Source organism: Nerophis ophidion, linkage group LG23 (genome assembly GCF_033978795.1).
Source record: "Nerophis ophidion isolate RoL-2023_Sa linkage group LG23, RoL_Noph_v1.0, whole genome shotgun sequence".
Lineage (NCBI taxonomy): Eukaryota > Metazoa > Chordata > Actinopteri > Syngnathiformes > Syngnathidae > Nerophis > Nerophis ophidion.
In genome coordinates, this window is record NC_084633.1 from 20,183,831 (window position 1) to 20,206,728 (window position 22,898).

General features: G+C 40.8%; 1 protein-coding gene across 1 annotated transcript in view; it reads left to right on the forward strand.

The window, feature by feature from the left end:
• The window catches only part of drc3 (dynein regulatory complex subunit 3), a 42,270-nt gene that overhangs the window by 3,635 nt on the left and 15,737 nt on the right, over positions 1 to 22,898 (forward strand). The window contains exons 5-7 of the mRNA XM_061885187.1: positions 1,935 to 2,054; positions 6,456 to 6,568; positions 10,908 to 11,082. Of these exons, the coding sequence (XP_061741171.1) occupies positions 1,935 to 2,054; positions 6,456 to 6,568; positions 10,908 to 11,082 (408 nt within the window). The remainder of the gene's footprint in view (positions 1 to 1,934; positions 2,055 to 6,455; positions 6,569 to 10,907; positions 11,083 to 22,898) is intronic.

Here is a 22,898-nt window from a genome sequence, read left to right on the forward strand (position 1 = left end):
CAAGTTTCACTGCAATAAGGCATTTTTGGTAACCATAATACATGCTTGACAGTAGGTATGGTGTTCCTGTGATTAAAGGCCTCACCTTTTCTCCTCCAAACATATTGCTGGGTATTGTGGCCAAACAGCTCACATTTTGTTACATCTGACCACATAACTTTCTTCCAGAGGGTCTTATATTTGTCCATGTGACTTCAGATGATACAAACATTGAGCTGTTTGGCCACAATATGTAATGTTTTAACAGAGGGAGATGACGGCAAAGACACCCGGGAGCAATCTAGCTCTATATATTTTATTATATATATTACCCATCCATCCATTTTCTACCGCTTATTCCCTTTTGGGTCGCGGGTGGCGCTGGTGCCTATCTCAGCTACAATCAGACGGAAGGCGGCGTACACCCTAGACAAGTCGCAACTTCTTTGCAGTGCCAACACAGATAGACAGACAACATTCACACTCACATTCACACTATCAAACAACAATAATAATAATAACTAAGGGAATGGAGTATGAACTAATATCCAGAAGACAGTGTTGGAAGACTATGTGTATGAATAATTAGCTGTTGAGTCTTACCAAATGTTGAAACGAGGAGAAGGAACAAGGCAGGAAAGGGGCAGGCAGAAGATCCAGGGCGAGAGAGAGGCGTCAGAGTCCGAGTGCAGGCGAGGGTCGAGGATCGAGGAAGGCAGTCCAAAACCATGGGGGAAACAATGGAAGATAACAAAGGGGGGAACTGCGGCAGAACAATAAGAACGTCAAAACACAGAGAGAAAGAGCATAAGGTTTACGTTATACAAGGAGGTCAACTAAGTTCCCGCATGGATCTTTGGATCCACTGGTCCTTTATCCAGCTCGCCCTCATCAGTCTCAGGTATGCAGATTGCCGATTCTCTGCAGGTTTGTCGTTGCGTGGGCGTGCTGGGCTCAGCATGAACGGGGGCGTGTCCGGGCGAGCAGCAGGAAGCAGGTTCGAGTCCACGCCATGACACAATACCCAGCAATATGTTTGGAAGGCGAAAAAGTGAGGCCTTTAATCCCAGGAACACCATTCCTGCCGTCAAGCATAGTGGTGGTAGTATTTTACTCTGGGGCTGGTTTGTTGCCAATGGAACTGGTGCTTTACAGAGAGTAAATGGGACAATGAAAAAGGAGGATTACCTCCAAATTCTTCAGGACCACCTAAAATCATCAGCCCGGAGGTTGGGTCTTGGGCACAACAGGACAATGACCCCAAACACACGTCAAAAGTGGTAAAGGAATGGCTAAATCAGGCTAGAATTACGGTTTACAATGGCCTTCCCAAAGTGGACGATGCTGAAAAAAACAAGTCCATGTCAGAAAACTAATAAATTTAGCTGAACTGCACCAATTTTGGCAAGAGGAGTGGTCAAAAATTTAACCGGAAGCTGGTGACGGAGATAGATATTTACATATATCCATATTTAAGAGTTATTTCTTTCTATAGTCATACTTGACATGACTTGTGTTTTCCATTTGTACTGTTTTTATTTTTTAATCTCATGTCCATGGTACACTGCAAGTTAACCTTGGCTTTAGGAGCGATACTCATTTTCCTTATCTCATCTTGTCTCAGGCTAAAGTAGAACAATAGACATGTGTATTCGTCCTGGAGGGTGTGGGCTATCGGCATATTGAAGAACACAGCACTTCTGTAATGTTTTCAGATCATCTCGGCGAAGCGATTTGAATGTGTTGTTTTTAGGTTGGTCTCCCCAAAACTTTGGGATAAATTGCAAAATACCTATTCATTTAAACTCGGTTTATGTGTCATCAAAAGAACTTGGGATTGACCAGTAACTTATGTTGACATTATGTTCTTTCCAAGTGTATGTCAACTTTTCACCACGACTGTATGTACTGTTGACAGTTTGAGTCATAAATGATGTTTTATTTTGGATGTGCAGAGAAACAGGGCATCCATTAAGTACAACCTTGACATTGAGGAGATGAACCAAGGGGAGTTACAGCGGCAGCAAGCTGTTGAGGAAAGTAGAAAGCAGGAGGCTGAACTACAACGGCATGAGGTACGGTCCATGACTCAAAGCTCCCATTCAAAACTGACTCTGTGAGTGCCTCTTCTCTCAAAAGCAGGGGTCTCAAACACGTGGCCCGCGAGGCGTTATTTTGCGGCCCGCACCTTGATGTGAAAATTTAATGTTGGTGCGGCCCGTGAGATTTACATGATTGGCGCTTTACCCTCGATTTTTCCCGGAGACTCCCAATGTCAGTGCCCCTCCAGGAATAACCATTCTCTCGGATTTCACCTTAACAATAATAGTAAGAGAGCACCGTGAAGGCACTGCCTTAGGCGTCCTCTTCAACTTGTACACATGTTGTTTTCAGGATTCATAGACACAGTAAGGCATACTTGATCAACAGCCATACAGGTCACACTGAGGGTGGCCGTTTAAACAACTTTACCACAGTTACAAATATGTGTGAACCCACACCAAACAAGAATGACAAACACATTTTGGGAGAACATCCGCATCGTAACACAACAGAACAAATACCCAGAATCCCATGCAGCCGTAACTATTCCGGGCTACAATTTACACCCCCGCCCTCTATTGTGGACAGGAAGAGTTAGGGCTGCATTGGATTCTGGGTATTTGTTCTGTTGTGTTTATGTTGTGTTTTGGATGTTCTCCCAAAAAAAGGTTTGTCAATCTTGTTTGGTGTGGGTTCACAGTGTGGCGCATATTTGTAACAGTGATGCATCCATCCATTTCCTACCGCTTATTCCCTTTCGGGGTCGCGGGGGGCGCTGGCGCCTATCTCAGCTACAATCGGGCGGAAGGCGGGGTACACCCTGGACAAGTCGCCACCTCATCGCAGGACCAACACAGACAGACATTCACACTCACATTCACACATTAGGGCCAATTTAATGTTGCCAATCAACCTATCCCCAGGTGCATGTCTTTGGAAGTGGGAGGAAGCCGGAGTACCCGGAGGGAACCCACGCATTCACGGGGAGAACATGCAAACTCCACACAGAAAGATCCTCAGCCTGGAATTGAACCCAGGACTGCAGGACCTTCGTATTGTGAGGCAGACGCACTAACCCCTCTACCACCGTGAAGCCCTGTAACAGTGATAAAGTTGTTTATTTAGCCACCCTCAGTGTGACCTGTATGGCTGTTGAATAAGTACGTCTTGCAGTCACTTATGTGAGTCATCAGGATTCTCATTCAATGTGTGACTGGGTCTAGACCAGGGGTCGGGAACCTTTTTGGCTGAGAGAGCCAAGAAGCCAAATATTTTAAAAGGTATTTCCGTAAGAGCCATATCATATTTTTTTTTTACACTGAACACAACTAATCACGTACATTTTTAAGTAAAACCAACATTTATAGAGTATAATAAGTCTGTTATTCTCTGTAATAACATTGTTATTCTGAAGCTAACTGTGGAGGGGGCGTGGCCTGCGGGCCTGCAGCGAAGCAGGGTGTGCCAGGACCGGCCTCGAAATCAGCGACAGGTGTGTAGATGGCCCACCTGGGCCTTGTTATCTAATCACCTGTCGCTATGTTATAAGCAGTAGCCAGGAGGAGAGACGGGGTTGGGGCTGGAGCCAGAGTGCGAGCCAGAACAAAAGAGAAAAACACAATTGTTGGAACGCAACCGAGAGACTTATTGAAAAATAAAACAATATTTTAACCCTGAAACAGGCTCTCATGTCGGTGCTTGGTGGTCTGAAGAACCCCCAGGAGGACAAGCCCCACACTAATTAATAATAAATAAATAACTTTTTATCATTAACGCAACTTCTTGAACAGGTGCGGTAGAAAAAAGGATGGATGGCTTAAAATGCACGAGAATGTTTTATATTTTGAACGTTACTTTTAACACTGTGATTGCAAGCGGAATTATTCATTACTTACCTGGTCAAGCAGTGTCAGCTCGGATTTATCCGAGAGCCAGATGCAGTCATCAAAAGAGCCACATCTGGTTCTAGAACAGGGGTAGGGAACCTATGGCTCTCGAGCCAGATGTGGTTATTTTGATGACTGCATCTGGCTCTCGGATAAATCTTAGCGGATGTTGCTTAATACGATAAGTAATTAATAATTTCGCTGGTAATCACGTGTTTAAAATAACCTTCAAAATATAAAACACTCTCATGCATTTTAATCCATCTACCGCACCTGTTCAAGAAGTCACATAAATGGTCAAAAGTATTCTATTTATTATTGGTTAGCTTCAGAATAATAATGTTATTATAAAGAATAGGAGATGCACGCATTTAGTTGTTGTAATCAGGTAAAGTGTACAGGTCTACGGGTTTCTCCTCATTGAGCTAAATTGAATCCTGTCTCTGTTAAATTCCTTGCTTCTTGTCTGTTTAATAGATGTCATCAGTGTTTGAACCTGACAGTTGTATTGTCAGGTTTGTCCCTGATAGTGTGGCCATGTTTAAGTGTTTCCTGTCAGCGCTCTTATTAGGGTCCTTGGCCCATGGCCAAGGACTCCACAGGAGTCCTTGGCCATGGGCCAAGGACCCTATTGAAACTGGTGCGTTTTATTATTATTCCGCACCTATGCGCTGTAATTTGACCCCCTTAACATGCTTCAAAACTCACCAAATTTGACACACACATCGGTCTGGCATGCCTTCCCAACTTATTAGGCAGCCAAACCAGAAAAATCAAAATTGCGCGCTAGCGCCCCCTAGGAAGGAAAGAAAAACAGACTGCTTGTAACTTCCCTTATGAATGTCGTACAGACATGAAACAAAAACTGTCACGTAGGTCTAACCTAGACCTAGATTTAATAATTTAACCTTCTAGGGCAAAAATCAACAAAAAATTAAAAAAAAAACCTTCAAAGCTAAATTTTCGCAAAAAAATGCTATTTTTGTCTCTTTGAGCTGAAATTTGACCCCCTTAAAATGCTTCAAAACTCACCAAACTTGGCACACACATCAGGACTGGCAGAAATTGCGATCTAATGAAAAAACCAAATCCCAATACTCAAAATTTCACTCTAGCGCAATTTTTGAATAAAACACAGCAAAAACTGCTCCTAGGAAGAAAACACAAACAAAATTGCTTGTAACTTCCAGTAGGAATGCCAGAAAGACATGAAACAAAAACTTCTGTGTAGGTCTCACTTAGACCTACATTTAGATGATTGACATCCTTCGGCAAAAATCAACAGGAAGTTAAAAATCACCCCTTCAAAATAAAAGTTTTGTAAAAACCTGTCACCTTTTTCAAACGTAAACTCGTCCGGGTGTGTTTGTCGTTACGGCTTCAAACTCGCACAGGAGAGGGATTGAACCCTTTTGATTAAAACTATCCAACAAAGTTTTGATTACTGCTCCGGTTTGGATTTTACGCGCCTTCAAAAAACCCCTGCGCAAATTTTCCTAAAAAATGGCGTTTTTGCCTCTTCGAGCTGTAATTTGACCCCCTTAAAATGCTTCAAAGTGCAAGTTAAAGCTCTGTTATGCAGACCGAAAGCCATTTATCAACAACATCCAGAATTGCCGATCTGTAATTTGACCCCCTTAACATGCTTCAAAACTCACCAAATTTTACACACACATCAGGACTGGCAAAAACTGCCATCTAATAAAAAACCAAACCCCAAAAATCTAAATTGCGCTTAGCGCCCCCTAGGAAAATACCCAGACAAAACTGCATGTAACTTCTGTTAGAAATGTCGCAGAGACATGAAATAAAAACCTCTGTTGGTCTGACTTAGACCAGGGCTTGAGTAGCGGCGGCAGCAGCCAAAGGCGGACCCGATCAACGCTGCTTGCAGCTTTAATAAATCATGTTTTCTTATTCAATGCCTGCCACCGTCTCTGCATCTTGGGGTTCGTCAACAAAATGTGACAGTATTTAGTGTTAAAAATATTATACGGCTCTCACTGAAATACATATTAAAATATTTGGCTTTCATGGCTCTCTCAGCCCAAAAGGTTCCCGACCCCTGCTCTAGAGCCATAGGTTCCCTACCCCTGGTCTAGACACTGTTTGTATGGTGGAAAAGTTGACGCTGAAGACAGATTCATCACATATTGATATTGATGTCCGGGGGAAAACCGGGAGAATGATTACCCTGGGAGAATAACGGGAGAGGCACTGAAATTCGGGTGTAGCCCTGAAAAATCGCGATAGTCGGCAAGTATGTTGCCAGGGCGGGGAAGCCATTCAAAGAAGGTAAATTCATGAAAAAGTTCATGTTAGATTTTTGGAAGAAGTCTTTTCTCGCGGCCCAGCCCCACCCAGTTTCTGCATCCAGGTAAATTGAGTTTGGGACCCCTGCTCAAAAGCAAAGCAAACCTAAGAAGGATGATGTATTTTTCTCATAAACAGTGTCTGGGGATACATATGAAAAAGCTCATGAAAAAGTCAATGTTGCATCATACGTGACCTTTGAAGATCGCATATTTTAATGCTGTTTCGCTCCAGGACGCCTTTGTGGAGCAACTGAACGGGTCTCATCTCTATAACAACATATTCCAGAACGACACAGAGGCAGACAAGCTGCACTGCCTCCCTGGAGTGGACGAGTTACTTGAGGGATATCCTTTTTTTTCTGTAGCATGAATGAACATTTGATTGCAGCATCTGCAGCATCGCGTGGACATCGGGGGCGGTACCTCTGGATTGGCAGACCGGGGTGGTGGTTCCTCTCTTTAAGAAGGGGGACCGGAGGGTGTGTTCCAACTATGGTGGGATCACACTCCTCAGTAAGGTTTATTCAGGTGTACTGGAGAGGAGGCTACGCCGGATAGTCCAACCTCGGATTCAGGAGGAACAGTGTGGTTTTCGTCCTGGTCGTGGAACTGTGGACCAGCTCTATACTCTGGGCAGGGTTCTTGAGGGTGCATGGGAGTTTGCCCAACCAGTCTACATGTGCTTTGTGGACTTGGAGAAGGCATTGGACCGTGTCCCTCGGGAAGTCCTGTGGGGAGTGCTCAGAGAGTATGGGGTATCGGACTGTCTTATTGTGGCGGTCCGCTCCCTGTATGATCAGTGTCAGAACTTGGTCCACATTTCCGGCAGTAAGTCGGACACATTTCTAGTGAGGGTTGGACTCCTTTTTCACCGATTCTGTTCATAACTTTTATGGACAGAATTTCTAGGCGTAGTCAAGGCGTTGAGGGGTTCTGGTTTGGTGACCGCGGGATTAGGTCTCTGCTTTTTGCAGATGATGTGGTCCTGATGGCTTCATCTGACCGGGATCTTCAGCTCTCACTGGATCGGTTCGCAGCCGAGTGTGAAGCGACCGGAATGAGAATCAGCACCTCCAAGTCCGAGTCCATGGTTCTCGCCCGGAAAAGGGTGGAGTGCCATCTCCGGGTTGGGGAGGAGACCCTGCCCCAAGTGGAGGAGTTCAAGTACCTAGGAGTCTTGTTCATGAGTGAGGGAAGAGTGGATCGTGATATCGACAGGAGGATCGGTGCGGCGTCTTCAGTAATGCGGACGTTGTACCGATCCGTTGTGGTGAAGAAGGAGCTGAGCCGGAAGGCAAAGCTCTCAATCGTTCCCATCCTCACCTATGGTCATGAGCTTTGGGTCATGACCGAAAGGATAAGATCACGGGTACAAGCGGCCCAAATGAGTTTCCAGGTCTCTCCCTTAGAGATAGGGTGAGAAGCTCTGCCATCCGGGAGGAACTCAAAGTAAAGCCGCTGCTCCTCCACATGGAGAGGAGCCAGATGAGGTGGTTCGGGCATCTGGTCAGGATGCCACCCGAACGCCTCCCTAGGGAGGTGTTTAGGGCACGTCCAACCGGTAGGAGGCCACGGGGAAGACCCAGGACACGTTGGGAAGACTATGTCTCCCGGCTGGCCTGGGAACGCCTCGGGATCCCCCGGGAAGAGCTAGACGAAGTGGCTGGGGAAAGGGAAGTCTGGGTTTCCCTGCTTAGGCTGCTGCCCCCGCGACCCGACCTCGGATAAGCGGAAGAAGATGGATGGATGAACATTTGATTGTGATATTAGACTGTATTGTTTGCAATGGGTCATAAATCAATGCACATGTTACAAAACCCTAAACCAGTGAACTTGTCACGTTGGGGAAATAGTAAATCAAACAGAATACAATGATTTGCAATACCTTTCAACCTATATTCGATAAATAGACTGCAAAGAAAAGATATTTAACGTCCGAACTGAGAAACTTTATTGTTTTGCAAATATTAGCTCATTTGGAATTTGGTGCCTGCAACGTGTTTCAAAAAAACTGGCACGAGTGGCAAAAAAGACTGATAAAGTTGAGGAATGCTCATCAAACAATTATTTGGAACATCCCACAGGTGAACAGGCTTAATTGGGAACAGGTGGGTGCCATGATTGGGTAGAAAAGCAGCTTCCATGAAAGGCTCGGTCATTCCCAAACAAGGAGGGTCACCACTTTGTCCACAAATACCTCTGTCACGCTTTCATAAAAGGATTGGACTAAGATGCAGAGTTGGGACTTTAGACGGGCTTTTATTTTGACAACTTCCTTTTACCTCCAAAGTCAAGAAATAACATCTATAATCATAAACAAAACTACTCGGCGAAAAGGTTCCAGAAAAAGAAGGAGCAACCAAAAGTCACTCCGAACGGAGGAAAACACAAAAGTAAAGACGAACTATAATTGACGCCGTATATGCTATAAAAAGTATTTAACGAAAAACGCTCCAACAGGAGGACCAAAACAACATCTATGAAAATTTCTACACTACCTAATCTAATAAAGTTTTTAACAAAAATAGTCACTCAGAAAGTTGAGGAATGAATGAAAAATTTTTTAACTGAAACTTACCACTGCGGCTGAATAACGAAATAATCAAAATCACTCTGCTGAGGAGGAAGAGAGGAAAACTCAAAATATTCACAAAGGGGTTCAGGATCAGGTAGGTAGGTAGGTCTTTTTTGTCATTGCAACAAGTACAACGAAACTTTGTTTTCAGCACAAACCTGTTCAAGATTAGACCAACAAACAGATGATTTCTGCTGGTGGTGTGCCTCCGCATTTTTTTCAACGCAAAAAAGGTTGAAAAACACTGATGTAGACCACAAGGAAGCCTTTTACATTTGAAAAATAAAAATAAATAATATGACTCCTTTAATGCGCCTTATAATCCGGTGCGCCCTATGGCCTGGGAAATACGGTATGTATATTTTAGGTGAGTGTTGCTCAACATTTTTAATAATACCTTTTCAGCGCCAGTTCAATTTAAACCCCAATTTTACAAAATGTACATAAGTAGGGCAGGGGTGTCCAAAGTGCGGCCCGCGGGTCATTTTTTAACGGCCCGGGCATATTTTAAAAATACTATGGAAAAAAATAAATAAATAAAAGTGGTATAAAAGAGCAAACAGGTGAAATGTAACAAGAACATTTTGCAATGTTTACTCTCATAACACAAAACTGTCATGCAGGCTGTTTCTTTCTTAAAAAAAAATAAAATAGTTAATCGAAATCAATCCTGAATTATTGACGTATTCAAGGCTCCAATTACGTCACATTAAATATTCCACTTTGGGATATTTTTGGGGGCAAATGTTGGATATTTTGTGTTTGCCATCTAAAAAACTGAGCTGTTTTATTTTTTAAACCAGGGGTGCCCATTACGTCGATCGCGAACTACCAGTCGACCGCGGGGGGTGTGTCAGTCCATCTCCAGCCAGGCTTTTAAAAAAAATAGACCTAAAAATGAGTGATCATCAATCTTCACCAAGACGTCACTTAAATGACATTCACGGTACCGGAGGGTCTTGTGAGATGACGCTGGCTGCTGCAAGATCATTATTATGAAAATATGACCGAGAGGAAGGCCAGAAACACTTTTTATTTCAACAGACTTTCGCGCCGTCCCTTCCGTCCAAACTCTAAAGGCCGACTGCACATTTCCTATCTTCACAATAAAAGCCCTGCTTCATGCTGCCTGCGCTAACTAAATACAGAGTCTCGGAAAACTGGCGTGCACAAGCGATCCCTCAGAGACTCTTATTTTGTTAGCGCAGGCAGCATGAAGCAGGGCTTTTATTGTGAAGATAGGAAATGTGCAGTCGGCCTTTAGAGTTTTGACGGAAGGGACGGCGCGAAAGTCTGTTGAAATAAAAAGTGTTTCTGGCCTTCCTCTCTGTCATTTTTTCATAATAATGAACTGGCAGCAGCCAGCGTCATCTCACAAGACCCTCGGGTGCCGTGAATGTCAATCAAGCAAGCTACGGAATTTGCCGCCAATGTTTTTCTTGTAAAGTGTATGGAAGCTGGATGAATTAGATGCCAAAAAGCAACCACTTTCATGTGGTATTGTACAGAAAGGACGACTTTTTTTCTCCTCCATTTGAAAATGTGGGCGTTATCATCATTACTGTCTGATTCCAATCAATGCAAGTCATCAGAATCAGGTAATACACCAACTTATATTCTTGTCTTTGTGAAAGAAAGACATCTATATGTGTTACACATGCTTGTATTATCATTAAACACATTTAACTTGTTTACAAAAATGTCTCTTTCATAAATAAATAAATATAAATGATATATATAAATGAGGTAGATCCCTCGAGTTGGTCAATTGAAAAGTAGCTCGCCTGCAGAAAAAGTGTGGGCACCCCTGGTTTAAATGAATGGCTTAAAACGAACAAACAAAAAACATAAACAACAAAAACCTTATAATTGACGGATAGATCTGAAGTTAAAAAAGGCTAATTAGCAACAACAAAATATAGTTTGAACATTAAATATCTTGTCTTTGCAGTCTATTTAATTGAATATAAGTTGAAAAGGATTTGCAAATGTATTCTGTTTTTATTTACCATTCACACAACGTGACAACTTCACTGGTTTTTGTGTTTTGTGTGTGTCATCATGTATTGGAGGCGCCTCGTTGAGAATGTCCTTGACTGGCCGACATACATTTGAGAAACATATCACGGATCTGTGCAACCAGCTGTTTGAGGTCGGCCTGGCCGAGCACAAGCGGCGAGAGGCGGAGATAACCTTATTCTTCCAGAAGAATGAAGCGGACGTGACCAGACACCAACGCAAAGCCTTCAACCTGCTGACTGACTTTGAGAAGCAACACAAGCAGGTTCCTTTCAAAAGATGACAATGCTCAGTTTTTGATTGAAAGATTTCAATTCTTTGTTTAATATTGTTTGTTTAGTTTGCAGTCAAACTATAACGAAACTTAAAAAAAATGAAGTTATGGAGAGAGTGTGCATTAAAGACAGCGGCAGAGGTGGGTAGTAACGCGTTACATTTACTCCGTTACATCTACTTGAGTAACTTTTGGGATGAATTGTACTTCTAAGAGTAGTTTTTATGCAACATACTTTTACTTTTACTTGAGTATATTTATAGAGAAGAAACACTACTTTTACTCCGCTCCATTTATCTACAATCAGCTCGCTACTCGCTACTTTTTTTTATCGATCTCTTAATGTTTGTTTTGGTTTTTCAAAGTAGGAACTACGCGTGCCTGCGTTTCACCAATCACATGCAGTCACTGGTGACGTTGGACCAATCAAACAAAACCAGGCGGTCACGTGACCGTCACACGTCAAATCCGACCTAAAAAAGTTGAAAAACTTATTGGGGTGTTACCATTTAGTGGTCAATTGTACAGAATATGTACTGTACTGTGCAATCTACTAATACAAGTTTCAATCAATCAATTAAAAGTGTAAAGTAAAAAAGCCACTTTTTATTTCAACCGTACTTCCCGTCAAAAGCCTAAAGACTGATCGCACAGTTCCTGTCTTCACAATAAAAGCGCCGCTCCATCGCGCCTGCGCTAACAAAATAAGAGTCTCCGAAAGCCAGCGCAAACAAGCTAGCAAGCTACGGAGTTTGCCGCCAATGTATTTCTTGTAAAGTGTATAAAAACGAATATGGAAGCTGGACAAATAAGATGCCAAAAACCAACGACTTTCATGTAGTATTAGACAGAAAAGAGGAACTTTTCTGTCTAATACGGCAAAATGTGGACATTATCAGCACTATACTGTCCGATTCCAATCAATGCAAGTCATCAGAATCAGGTAATACACCAACTTATATTCTTGTCTTCATGAAAGATAGGAATCTATGTGTTAAACATGCATGTATATTCATTAAAACACCTTTAGCATGTGAAGAAAAACAGCAAAATAAATAAATATAAATTATAAACTGTATATATAAATGTATATATATATATATATATATGATATGTGTGTGTATGTATATATGAGGTAGATCACCTCGACTTGGTCATTTATTAAGTAATTGATTAACGTTGAAAAACATATTGGGGTGTTACCATTTAGTGGTCAATTGTACAGAATATGTACTGTACTGTGCAATCTACTAATAAAAGTTTCAATCAATCAATCAAAAGTGTAAAGGAAAAAAGACACTTTTTATTTCAACCGTACTTCCCGTCAAAAGCCTAAAGACTGATCGCACAGTTCCTGTCTTCACAATAAAAGCGCCGCTCCATCGCGCCTGCGCTAACAAAATAAGAGTCTCCGAAAGCCAGCGCAAACAAGCTAGCAAGCTACGGAGTTTGTCGCCAATGTATTTCTTGTAAAGTGTATAAAAACGAATATGGAAGCTGGACAAATAAGATGGCAAAAACCAACCACTTTCATGTGGTATTAGACAGAAAAGAGGAACTTTTTTGTCTAATACGGCAAAACGTGGACCTTATCAGCACTATACTGTCTGATTCCAATCAATGCAAGTCATCAGAATCAGGTAATACACCAACTTATATTCTTGTCTTTGTGAAAGAAAGGAATCTATGTGTTAAACATGCATGTATATTCATTAAAACACCTTTAGCATGTGAAGAAAAACAGCAAAATAAATAAATATAAATTATAAACTGTATATATAAATGTATGTATGTATGTATATATATATATATATATACGATATGTGTGTGTATGTATATATGAGGTAGATCACCTCGACTTGGTCATTTATTAAGTAATTGATTAACGTTGAAAAACTTATTGGGGTGTTACCATTTAGTGGTCAATTGTGCGGAATATGTACTGTACTGTGCAATCTACTAATACATGTTTTAATCAATCAATCAAAAGTGTAAAGGAAAAAAGCCACTTTTTATTTCAACCGTACTTCCCGTCAAAAGCCAAAAGACTGATCGCACAGTTCCTGTCTTCACAATAAAAGCGCGCTCCATCGCGCCTGCGCTAACAAAATAAGAGTCTCTGAAAGCCAGCGCAAACAAGCTAGCAAGCTACGGAGTTTGCCGCCAATGTATTTCTTGTAAAGTGTATAAAAACGAATATGGAAGCTGGACAAATAAGATGCCAAAAACCAACAAGTTTCTAATACGGCAAAACGTGGACATTATCAGCACTATAGTGTCTGATTCCAATCAATGCAAGTCATCAGAATCAGGTAATACACCAACTTATATTCTTGTCTTCATGAAAGATAGGAATCTATATGTTAAACATGCATGTATATTCATTAAAACACCTTTAACATGTGAAGAAAAACTGCAAAATAAATAAATATAAATTATAAACTGTATATATAAATGTATGTATATATATACATATATATATGATATGTATGTGTATGTATATATGAGGTAGATCACCTCGATTTGGTCATTTATTAAGTAATTGATAAACGTTGAAAAACTTATTGGGGTGTTACCATTTAGTGGTCAATTGTACAGAATATGTACTGTACTGTGCAATCTACTAATACAAGTTTTAATCAATCAATCAATCAATCAATCGATGAATGCCTACTGAGCCTATGGTGCTGTTAAGTTATTGTGGCTCAATTTTCCTTAATATTTTTATTTTAATGTATTATTATTTAATATATATTATTGTTTTAGTTGCTTAAGAGATATTCCTGGCTATGAATTTGCTTGTTGCTATTTTTATGTTTTTGTGCATTACTTGTTGCCGTAATCATTAAACAAACAGGTTACTCATCAGTTACTCAGTACTTGAGTAGTTTTTTCACAACATACTTTTTACTTTTACTCAAGTAAATATTTGGGTGACTACTCCTTACTTTTACTTGAGTAATACATCTGTAAAGTAACAGTACTCTTACTTGAGTACAATTTCTGGCTACTCTACCCACCTCTGGACCGGGGTCTTGAACGTTGTCAAGGCCAATGACCCCTAAGCTGAAGTAGAGATGGAGCGGGGACCGCCTACTTTAGGGGTGTCCAAACTTTTTCCACTGAGGGTCGCGAACTGAAAAATCAAAGCAAGCGGGTGGCATTTATTTTAAAAACCAATACAATATATGTATAACAAATATACATTTCGGCCTCCATTCAGGCTTGATCCCGGGGACCCCAAAGGGTTTTGGTAAAGATAAAATGTTAAAAATGTGTCGTTATTCAGTATTTTTTTTTTTTTAATTAAATCTCTAGATCAACATTAGGTCCATCTGTCAATATGACGTTTCTAAAGATTTAAGGTGTATGCTCTTTTTTTCAAAGAAAAACATGTTTTTTATTGAAAAAAAAACACAACATATGCAATGTTTTCACCCAATAAAATTTTTAAGTAGAATGTTTGCGATTATATAATAAATGGAACCAGAAAAAGGTCAACAACTCATAACAACATTGATTTTAATTCACTATTATTTTTTGTGCAGTGACACTTAAAAACAAACACTGATCCAAAGGAGTCCTACTCATTAAAGTGTTGAAAAATAAATTATATTTATATTTTTTTACTGTTTCCTTTCAACACAATAATCTCCAGATCAACTTCAGATCCATCCGTCAATTAGAAGGTTTTTTTTGTTGATGTTTTTTGTTTGTTCGTTTTAGGCCATTCTTTTAAAAAATAAAACAGCTCAGTTTTTAGATGGCAAACACAAAATATCCAACATTTGCCCCCAAAAATATCTCAAAGTGGAATATTTAATGTGACGTAATTGGAGCCTTGAATACGTCAATAATTCATGATTGATTTCGATTAACTATTTTATTTTTTTTAAGAAAGAAACTGCATGACAGTTTTGTGTTATTAGAGTAAACATTGCAAAATGTTCTTGTTACATTTCACCTGTTTGCTCTTTTATACCACTTTTTATTTTTTACATTTTTTTCCATAGTATTTTTAAAATGTGCCGTGGGGCCGTTAAAAAATGACCCGCGGGCCACACTTTGGACACCCCTGCCCTACTTATGTACATTTTGTAAAATTGGGGTTTAAATTGAACTGGCGCTGAAAAGGTATTATTAAAAATGTTGAGCAATACTCACCTAAAATATACATACCGTATTTCCCGGGCCGCATTATACAGGTGCTGGTCATTATATTAGAATATCATGAAAAAGTTGATTTATTTCATTAATTCCATTTAGAAAGTCAAACTTGTAGAATGTATACATTCATTCCAAACAGACTGATACATTTCAGGTGTTTTTTGCCAAAAAGGAGATGATTATAGCTGACAACCAATGAAAACACTAAATTCAACATCTCAGAAAATGAGAATATGGTGAAAAGGTCAGATATTGAAGACACCTGGTGCCACACTCTAATTAGCTAACTAACTCAAAACACCTGGAAACACTTTTAAATGGTCTTTCGTTTTGATTCTGTATGACACACAATCCTGGGGAAGACTGCTGACTTGACAACTGTCCAAAAGATGACCATTGATACTTTAAAGAAGACACAAAAGGTCATTGCCAAAGAGGTTGGATGTTCCCAGAGCTCTGTGTCCAAGCACATTAATAGAGAGGCCAAGGGAAGACAAAGATGTGCTAGAAAAAAAGTGTACAAGCAAGAGAGAGGATTGTCAAACAAAACCGATTCAAAAATGTGGGGGAGATCCACAAAGAGTGGACTGCAGCTAGAGTCAGTGCTTCAAGAACCACCACGCACCGACGTATGCAAGATATGGGCTTCAGCTGTCGCATTCCTTGTGTAAAGCCACTCTTGAGTAAGAGACAACGTCAAAAGCGTCTCGCCTGGGCTCAAGACAAAAAGGACTGGACTGCTGCTGAGTGGTCCAAAGTTATGTTTTCAGATGAAAGTACATTTTGTATCTCCTTTGGAAATCAAGGTCCCAGAGTCTGGAGGAAGACAGGAGAGGCACAGAATCCACGTTGCCTGAAGTCCAGTGTCAAATGTCCACAATGGGTAATGGTCTGGGGTGCCATGTCATCTGCTGGTGTTGGTCCACTGTGTCTCCTGAGGTCTAGGGTCAATGCAGCAGTCTACCAGGAAGTTTTACAACACTTTATGCTGCCTGCCCCGGACCAATTTTATGCAGGTGAAGATTTCATTTTCCAACATGACTTGGCACCTGCACACCTGGTTTAAGGACCATGGTATCCCTGCTAACTCACCTGACCTTAACCCCATAGAAAACCTATTTGGGTATTGTGAAGCGGAAGATGCCAGATGCCAGAGCCAACAATGCTGAAGAGCTGAAGGCCACTATTAAAGCAACCTGGGCTCTCATAACACCTGAGGGTGCAACAGACTGGTCGACTTTATACCACGCCTTTTGCCTGAATTGCTGCAGCAATTCAGGCAAAAGGAGCTGCAACTAAATATTGATTGCCGTACATGCTGAAACTTTCCATGTTCATACTTTTCAGTTGGCCCACATTTCTAAAAAACATTTTTTGGTACTAGTCGTAACTAATATTCTCATTTTCTGAGATACTGAATTCGGGATTTTCAGTAATTGTCAGTACTAATCATCAAAATTTAAAGAAATAAACATTTCAAATATATCACTATGTGTGTAATGAATTGATATATTATGTAAGTCTCACGTTCTGAATATAATTACTGAAATAAATCAACTTTTTCATGATATTCTAATAATAAGAACAGCACCTGTTGATGAATGGTCTATTTTCGATATTATTTCATATATAAGGCGCACCTGATTATAAGGCGCATTAAAGGAGTCATATTATTTATTTCGATTGTATTGTCCCGGCAAGAAATCTGCCTTCAAAGGACTCCGGCTTATTAGTGATTCCCAAAGCCCAAAAAAAGTCTACGGGCTATTGAGCGTTTTCCGTTCGGGCTCCAGTACTCTGGAATGCCCTCCCGGTAACAGTTCGAGATGCTACCTCAGTAGAAGCATTTAAGTCTCACCTTAAAACTCATCTGTATACTCTAGCCTTTAAATAGACTCCCTTTTTAGACCAGTTGATCTGCCGTTTCTTTTCTTTTTCTTCTATGTCCCACTCTCCCCTGTGGAGGGGGTCCGGTCCGATCCGGTGGCCATGTACTGCTTGCCTGTGTATCGGCTGGGGACATCTCTGCACTGCTGATCCACCTCCGCTTGGGATGGTTTCCTGCTGGCTCCGCTGTGAACGGGACTCTCGCTGCTGTGTTGGATCCGCTTTGGACTGGACTCTCGCGACTGTGTTGGATCCATTGTGGATTGAACTTTCACAGTATCATGTTAGACCCGCTCGACATCCATTGCTTTCGTCCTCTCCAAGGTTTCTCATAGTCATCATTGTCACCGACGTCCCACTGGGTGTGAGTTTTCCTTGCCCTTATGTGGGCCTACCGAGGATGTCGTGGTGGTTTGTGCAGCCCTTTGAGACACTAGTGATTTAGGGCTATATAAGTAAACATTGATTGATTGATTGATTGATTTTTTTAAATGTAAAAGACTTCTATCAGTGTTTTTCAACCTTTTTTTGCGTTGAAAAAAATGCGGAGGCACACCACCAGCAGAAATCCTTAAAAAACGAAACTCAGCTGACAGTAAAAAGTCGTTATCGCAATTGTTCGATATGACTTTAAAGCAGGGGTCACCAACGTGGTCGCCCGTAAGGACCAGATGAGTCGCCCGCTGGCCTGTTCTAAAAATAGCTCAAATAGCAGCACTTACCAGTGAGCTGCCTCTATTTTTTAAAATTGTATTTATTTACTAGCAAGCTGGTCTCACTTTGCTCGACATTTTTAATTCTAAGAGAGACAAAACTCAAATAGAATTTGAAAACCCAAGAAAATATTTTAAAGACTTGTTGAAATAAATTCATTTATTTTTTTACTTTGCTTCTTATAACTTTCAGAAAGACAATTTTAGAGAAAAAATACAACCTTAGAAATGATTTTAGGATTTTTAAACACATATACCTTTTTACCTTTTAAATTCCTTCCTCTTCTTTCCTGACAATTTAAATCAATGTTCAAGTAATTTATTTATTTTTTATTGTAAAGAATTATAAATACAATTTAATTTAATTCTTCATTTTAGCTTCTTTATTTTTCGACGAAGAATATTTGTGAAATATTTCTTCAAACTTATTTTGATTAAAACTCCCCAAATAGAAAATCTGTAGAATCAAATTTAAATCTTTTTTCAAAGTCTTTTGAATTTCTTTAAAAAAAAAATGTAGAAGAAATAATGATTTGTCTTTGTTAGAAATATAACTTGGTCCAATTTGTTATATATTCTAACAAAGTGCAGATTGGATTTTAACCTATTTGAAACATGTCATCAAAATTCTAAAATTAATCTTAATCAGGAAAAAATGACTAATGATGTTCCATGAATCCTTTTTCAAATTTTTTCAAAAAGATTTAAATTAGCTAGTTTTTCCTCTTCTTTTTTTCGGGAGAATATTTAATTTTAAAGAGTCGAAATAATAAGATAACATTTTCATTTTTTTCGTGTTTTCTCCTCTTTTAAACCGTTCAATTAAGTGCTTTTTTTCATCATTTATTCTCGACAAAAAACCTTCCCTAAAAGAAAAAAAAAAATGTACGACGGAATGACAAACAGAAATACAATTTATTGAAGTGTGTATCAAACTGGTAGCCCTTGGCATTAATCAGTACCCAAGAAGTAGCTTTTGCTTTCAAAAAGGTTGGTGACCCCTGCTTTAAAGCATAACCAAGCATGCGTCATTATAGCTCTTGTCTCAAAGTAGGTGTACTGCAGTGACGTGAGGTAAACTAAACACCAGGTGATGCATACATACTTTTTTTTCTTTTTTTTTGTACTTAAATTCTTACGTGCAGGTCTCGTCATTGTTGATTTAGTTTGCACATTAGAGTTACAGGGGAAAAAAAAGGGAGTTATTCGCTTTCATAAAAACGTTATCATAATGATATTATGATATGACAAATGGGTCTGTAAATGACTCACGCTGTCGTGCGGGTTCCATGGACCGCCAAGGAAGGACATGCTTGATCAGATTTGACTCTTGTTTTTTTTTTCTCCAAATAAACCTTAGTGTAGGTCGCGTCGCTTTTCAGCTCCTTCCTCCACTGCTCGCTCTTCGGTCGCTTTTCAGCCGCCCCCGTCGTCGTCGTCATCTGCTCTCTGTCGCTTCCGCTCTCCAGGCATTGCTGCAGGCTCTCCAACTCATTCCGCACCGTTCTCTCCTCCTTCTCCCCTTTTATACCTCGAGAGGAGATGGATTAATTGAGCCCAGGTGCGCGATCCACGCACCTGATCTCGCTTGTAGCGTCACTCTCGGCACGCCCCGCCTTCTCGCCGCCATCTTGGGCAGGGCTCCAGCGTGCCCTGCCCAAGATGTCGGACCGTCGGCTACGCCTCTCCACAGGGTCCCAAAAATATTTGATAAAGTTGTAATTAAATACTTTTTGGTCCCATTTGCTTTTAACAAAATAAAATAAGTATTGTGAGTGTATCTTACCTTTCTGCATTTGTATCTGAGGCAGCAATAGCTATCCTCCAAGAAAACTTACTTTGTACGACCTTTTTGTCTTAAAGTCCAGTTTAGAGAAGTATTTCATCTTGGATACGGTATATAATCCTCCATATTGGCAGAAACATTCATTTAATTCAATTTCATTCCAAGAAATTAAACAATATTTTTGCATCTGACAAAAAACACCCACAAACGCAGGCTTACTCTAATAAAAATGCCATGTTTGTTAAAAATACAGTTAAAATAGATAAATAAATGCTGGCTTTGAGACCTGTGTCTGCTAGCTTGAGCGCCCCCACTTCTCCCAGTGTGGCGAGTCAGAGTACTGCTTAGGCATTGAACTGCAAGTTGACAATATATCGCCCCCTACCTTGAGGCAGAGGTACATGCTGCCTCATGGCGTGCCTTTTTCCCGTGCGCCCCCTCGCACGAAAACCCCCGATACACTCTGTGTGTAGCCGTGGAGGCACCGCCTGTGTCTGCCTCACTTCTCGTCTGCTGCGTTGTTTTGATCAGGAAACATGGGATTTCCGCGATTTTGACCGTGAAAATGATCAAAATATACAGGAACCACACCAAAATCACGTAGAAAGCATAAACCAAAAGAGAAATATTAAAACTTATTTCATTTTATTAGTTTTGGAACAACTAATGGTTAAGCCACCTGGAGGCAGGTAAGGGCACTGCCTCACTTGCCTCCCCTGACAGCACGTCACTGGTGTACTGTCACCACCGGTCACATCACGCCCTGACTTATTTGGACTTTTTTTTTTGCTGTTTTCCTGTGTGTAGTGTTTTGGATCTTGTTTTGCACTCCTATTGTCAGAGTCTGTTGGTAACGAACCCCAAGATGCAGAGAAGGAGGCAGGCATTGAATAGGGAAACATGATTTCATTAAAAAAACTACAACGAGATCAAACACAAAGGATACTTACAAAAGGCGCATTGAGACGGATAACAAACTAAAAGAGCTAGCATGGGAGCTGGAAGATAACGAGCCTAGCGTGGAAGCTAGCAGGAGAACAAGAACAAACAAAAGGGTACTAACAAAAAGTGCGCACGAGGCGGATAACAAACTAAAAGAGCTAGCATGGGAGCTAGCAGGAAACAGAAGTCGTTACTTGTAGTATGAAAACAAAACGGAAGCAGGGAACAAAAGACAGTAAGCTGCAAACAGCTACAGAAATATAGCTTACCGCTACGCTGCAATGACAAGACACGACACGACAATACAACAGTGACAATAATCCAGCCCTGACTGGACGGGAAGACAGGTCTAAATAGGAAATGGGCTGATTGGCACCAGGTTTGGCCAGGTGACAATCAGCCGCAGCTGAGGGGAAACAGCGCTCAGGGAGAAAGACAGGAAATAAGAGCGCTGACAGGAAATACTACACACACAGAGGAAAAAAACTAAAACACAAACAAACTGTCAGGGTCAAGCCTGACACCTATTTTGGTGTCTTTTTCTCTTTTTTTGGTATTTTCCTGTGTGTAGTGTTTTGGATCTTGTTTTGCACTCCTATTGTCAGAGTCTGTTGGTAACGAACCCCAAGATGCAGAGAAGGAGGCTGGCATTGAATAGGGAAACATGATTTCATTAAAAAAACTACAACGAGATCAAACACAAAGGATACTTACAAAAGGCGCATTGAGACGGATAACAAACTAAAAGAGCTAGCATGGGAGCTGGAAGATAACGAGCCTAGCGTGGAAGCTAGCAGGAGAACAAGAACAAACAAAAGTGTACGAGGCGGATAACAAACTAAAAGAGCTAGCATGGGAGCTAGCAGGAAACAGAAGTCGTTACTTGTAGTATGAAAACAAAACGGAAGCAGGGAACAAAAGACAGTAAGCTGCAAACAGCTACAGAAATATAGCTTACCGCTACGCTGCAATGACAAGACACGACACGACAATACAACAGTGACAATAATCCAGCCCTGACTGGATGGGAAGACAGGTCTAAATAGGAAATGGGCTGATTGGCACCAGGTGTGGCCAGGTGCCAATCAGCCGCAGCTGAGGGGAAACAGCGCTCAGGGAGAAAGACAGGAAATAAGAGCGCTGACAGGAAATACTACACACACAGAGGAAAAAACTAAAACACAAACAAACTGTCAGGGTCAAGCCTGACACCTATTTTGGTGTCTTTTTCTCTTTTTTTGGTATTTTCCTGTGTGTAGTGTTTTGGATCTTGTTTTGCACTCCTATTGTCAGAGTCTGTTGGTAACGAACCCCAAGATGCAGAGTAGGAAGCAGGCATTGAATAGGGAAACATGATTTCATTAAAAAAACTACAACGAGATCAAACACAAAGGATACTTACAAAAGGCGCATTGAGGCGGATAACAAACTAAAAGAGCTAGCATGGGAGCTGGAAGATAACGAGCCCAGCGTGGAAGCTAGCAGGAGAACAAGAACAAACAAAAGGGTACGAGGCGGATAACAAACTAAAAGAGCTAGCATGGGAGCTAGCAGGAAACAGAAGTCGTTACTTGTAGTATGAAAACAAAACGGAAGCAGGGAACAAAAGACAGTAAGCTGCAAACAGCTACAGAAATATAGCTTACCGCTACGCTGCAATGACAAGACACAACACGACAATACAAAAGTGACAATAATCCAGCCCTGACTGGATGGGAAGACAGGTCTAAATAGGAAATGGGCTGATTGGCACCAGGTGTGGCCAGGGGGCAATCAGCCGCAGCTGAGGGGAAACAGCGCTCAGGGAGAAAGACAGGAAATAAGAGCGCTGACAGGAAATACTACACACACAGAGGAAAAAACTAAAACACAAACAAACTGTCAGGGTCAAGCCTGACACCTATTTTGGTGTCTTTTTCTCTTTTTTTGGTATTTTCCTGTGTGTAGTGTTTTGGATCTTGTTTTGCACTCCTATTGTCAGAGTCTGTTGGTAACGAACCCCAAGATGCAGAGGAGGCTGGCATTGAATAGGGAAACATGATTTCATTAAAAAACTAAAACGAGATCAAACACAAAGGATACTTACAAAAGGCGCATTGAGACGGATAACAAACTAAAAGAGCTAGCATGGGAGCTGGAAGATAACGAGCCCAGCGTGGAAGCTAGCAGGAGAACAAGAACAAACAAAAGGGTACGAGGCGGATAACAAACTAAAAGAGCTAGCATGGGAGCTAGCAGGAAACAGAAGTCGTTAGTTGTAGTATGAAAACAAAACGGAAGCAGGGAACAAAAGACAGTAAGCTGCAAACAGC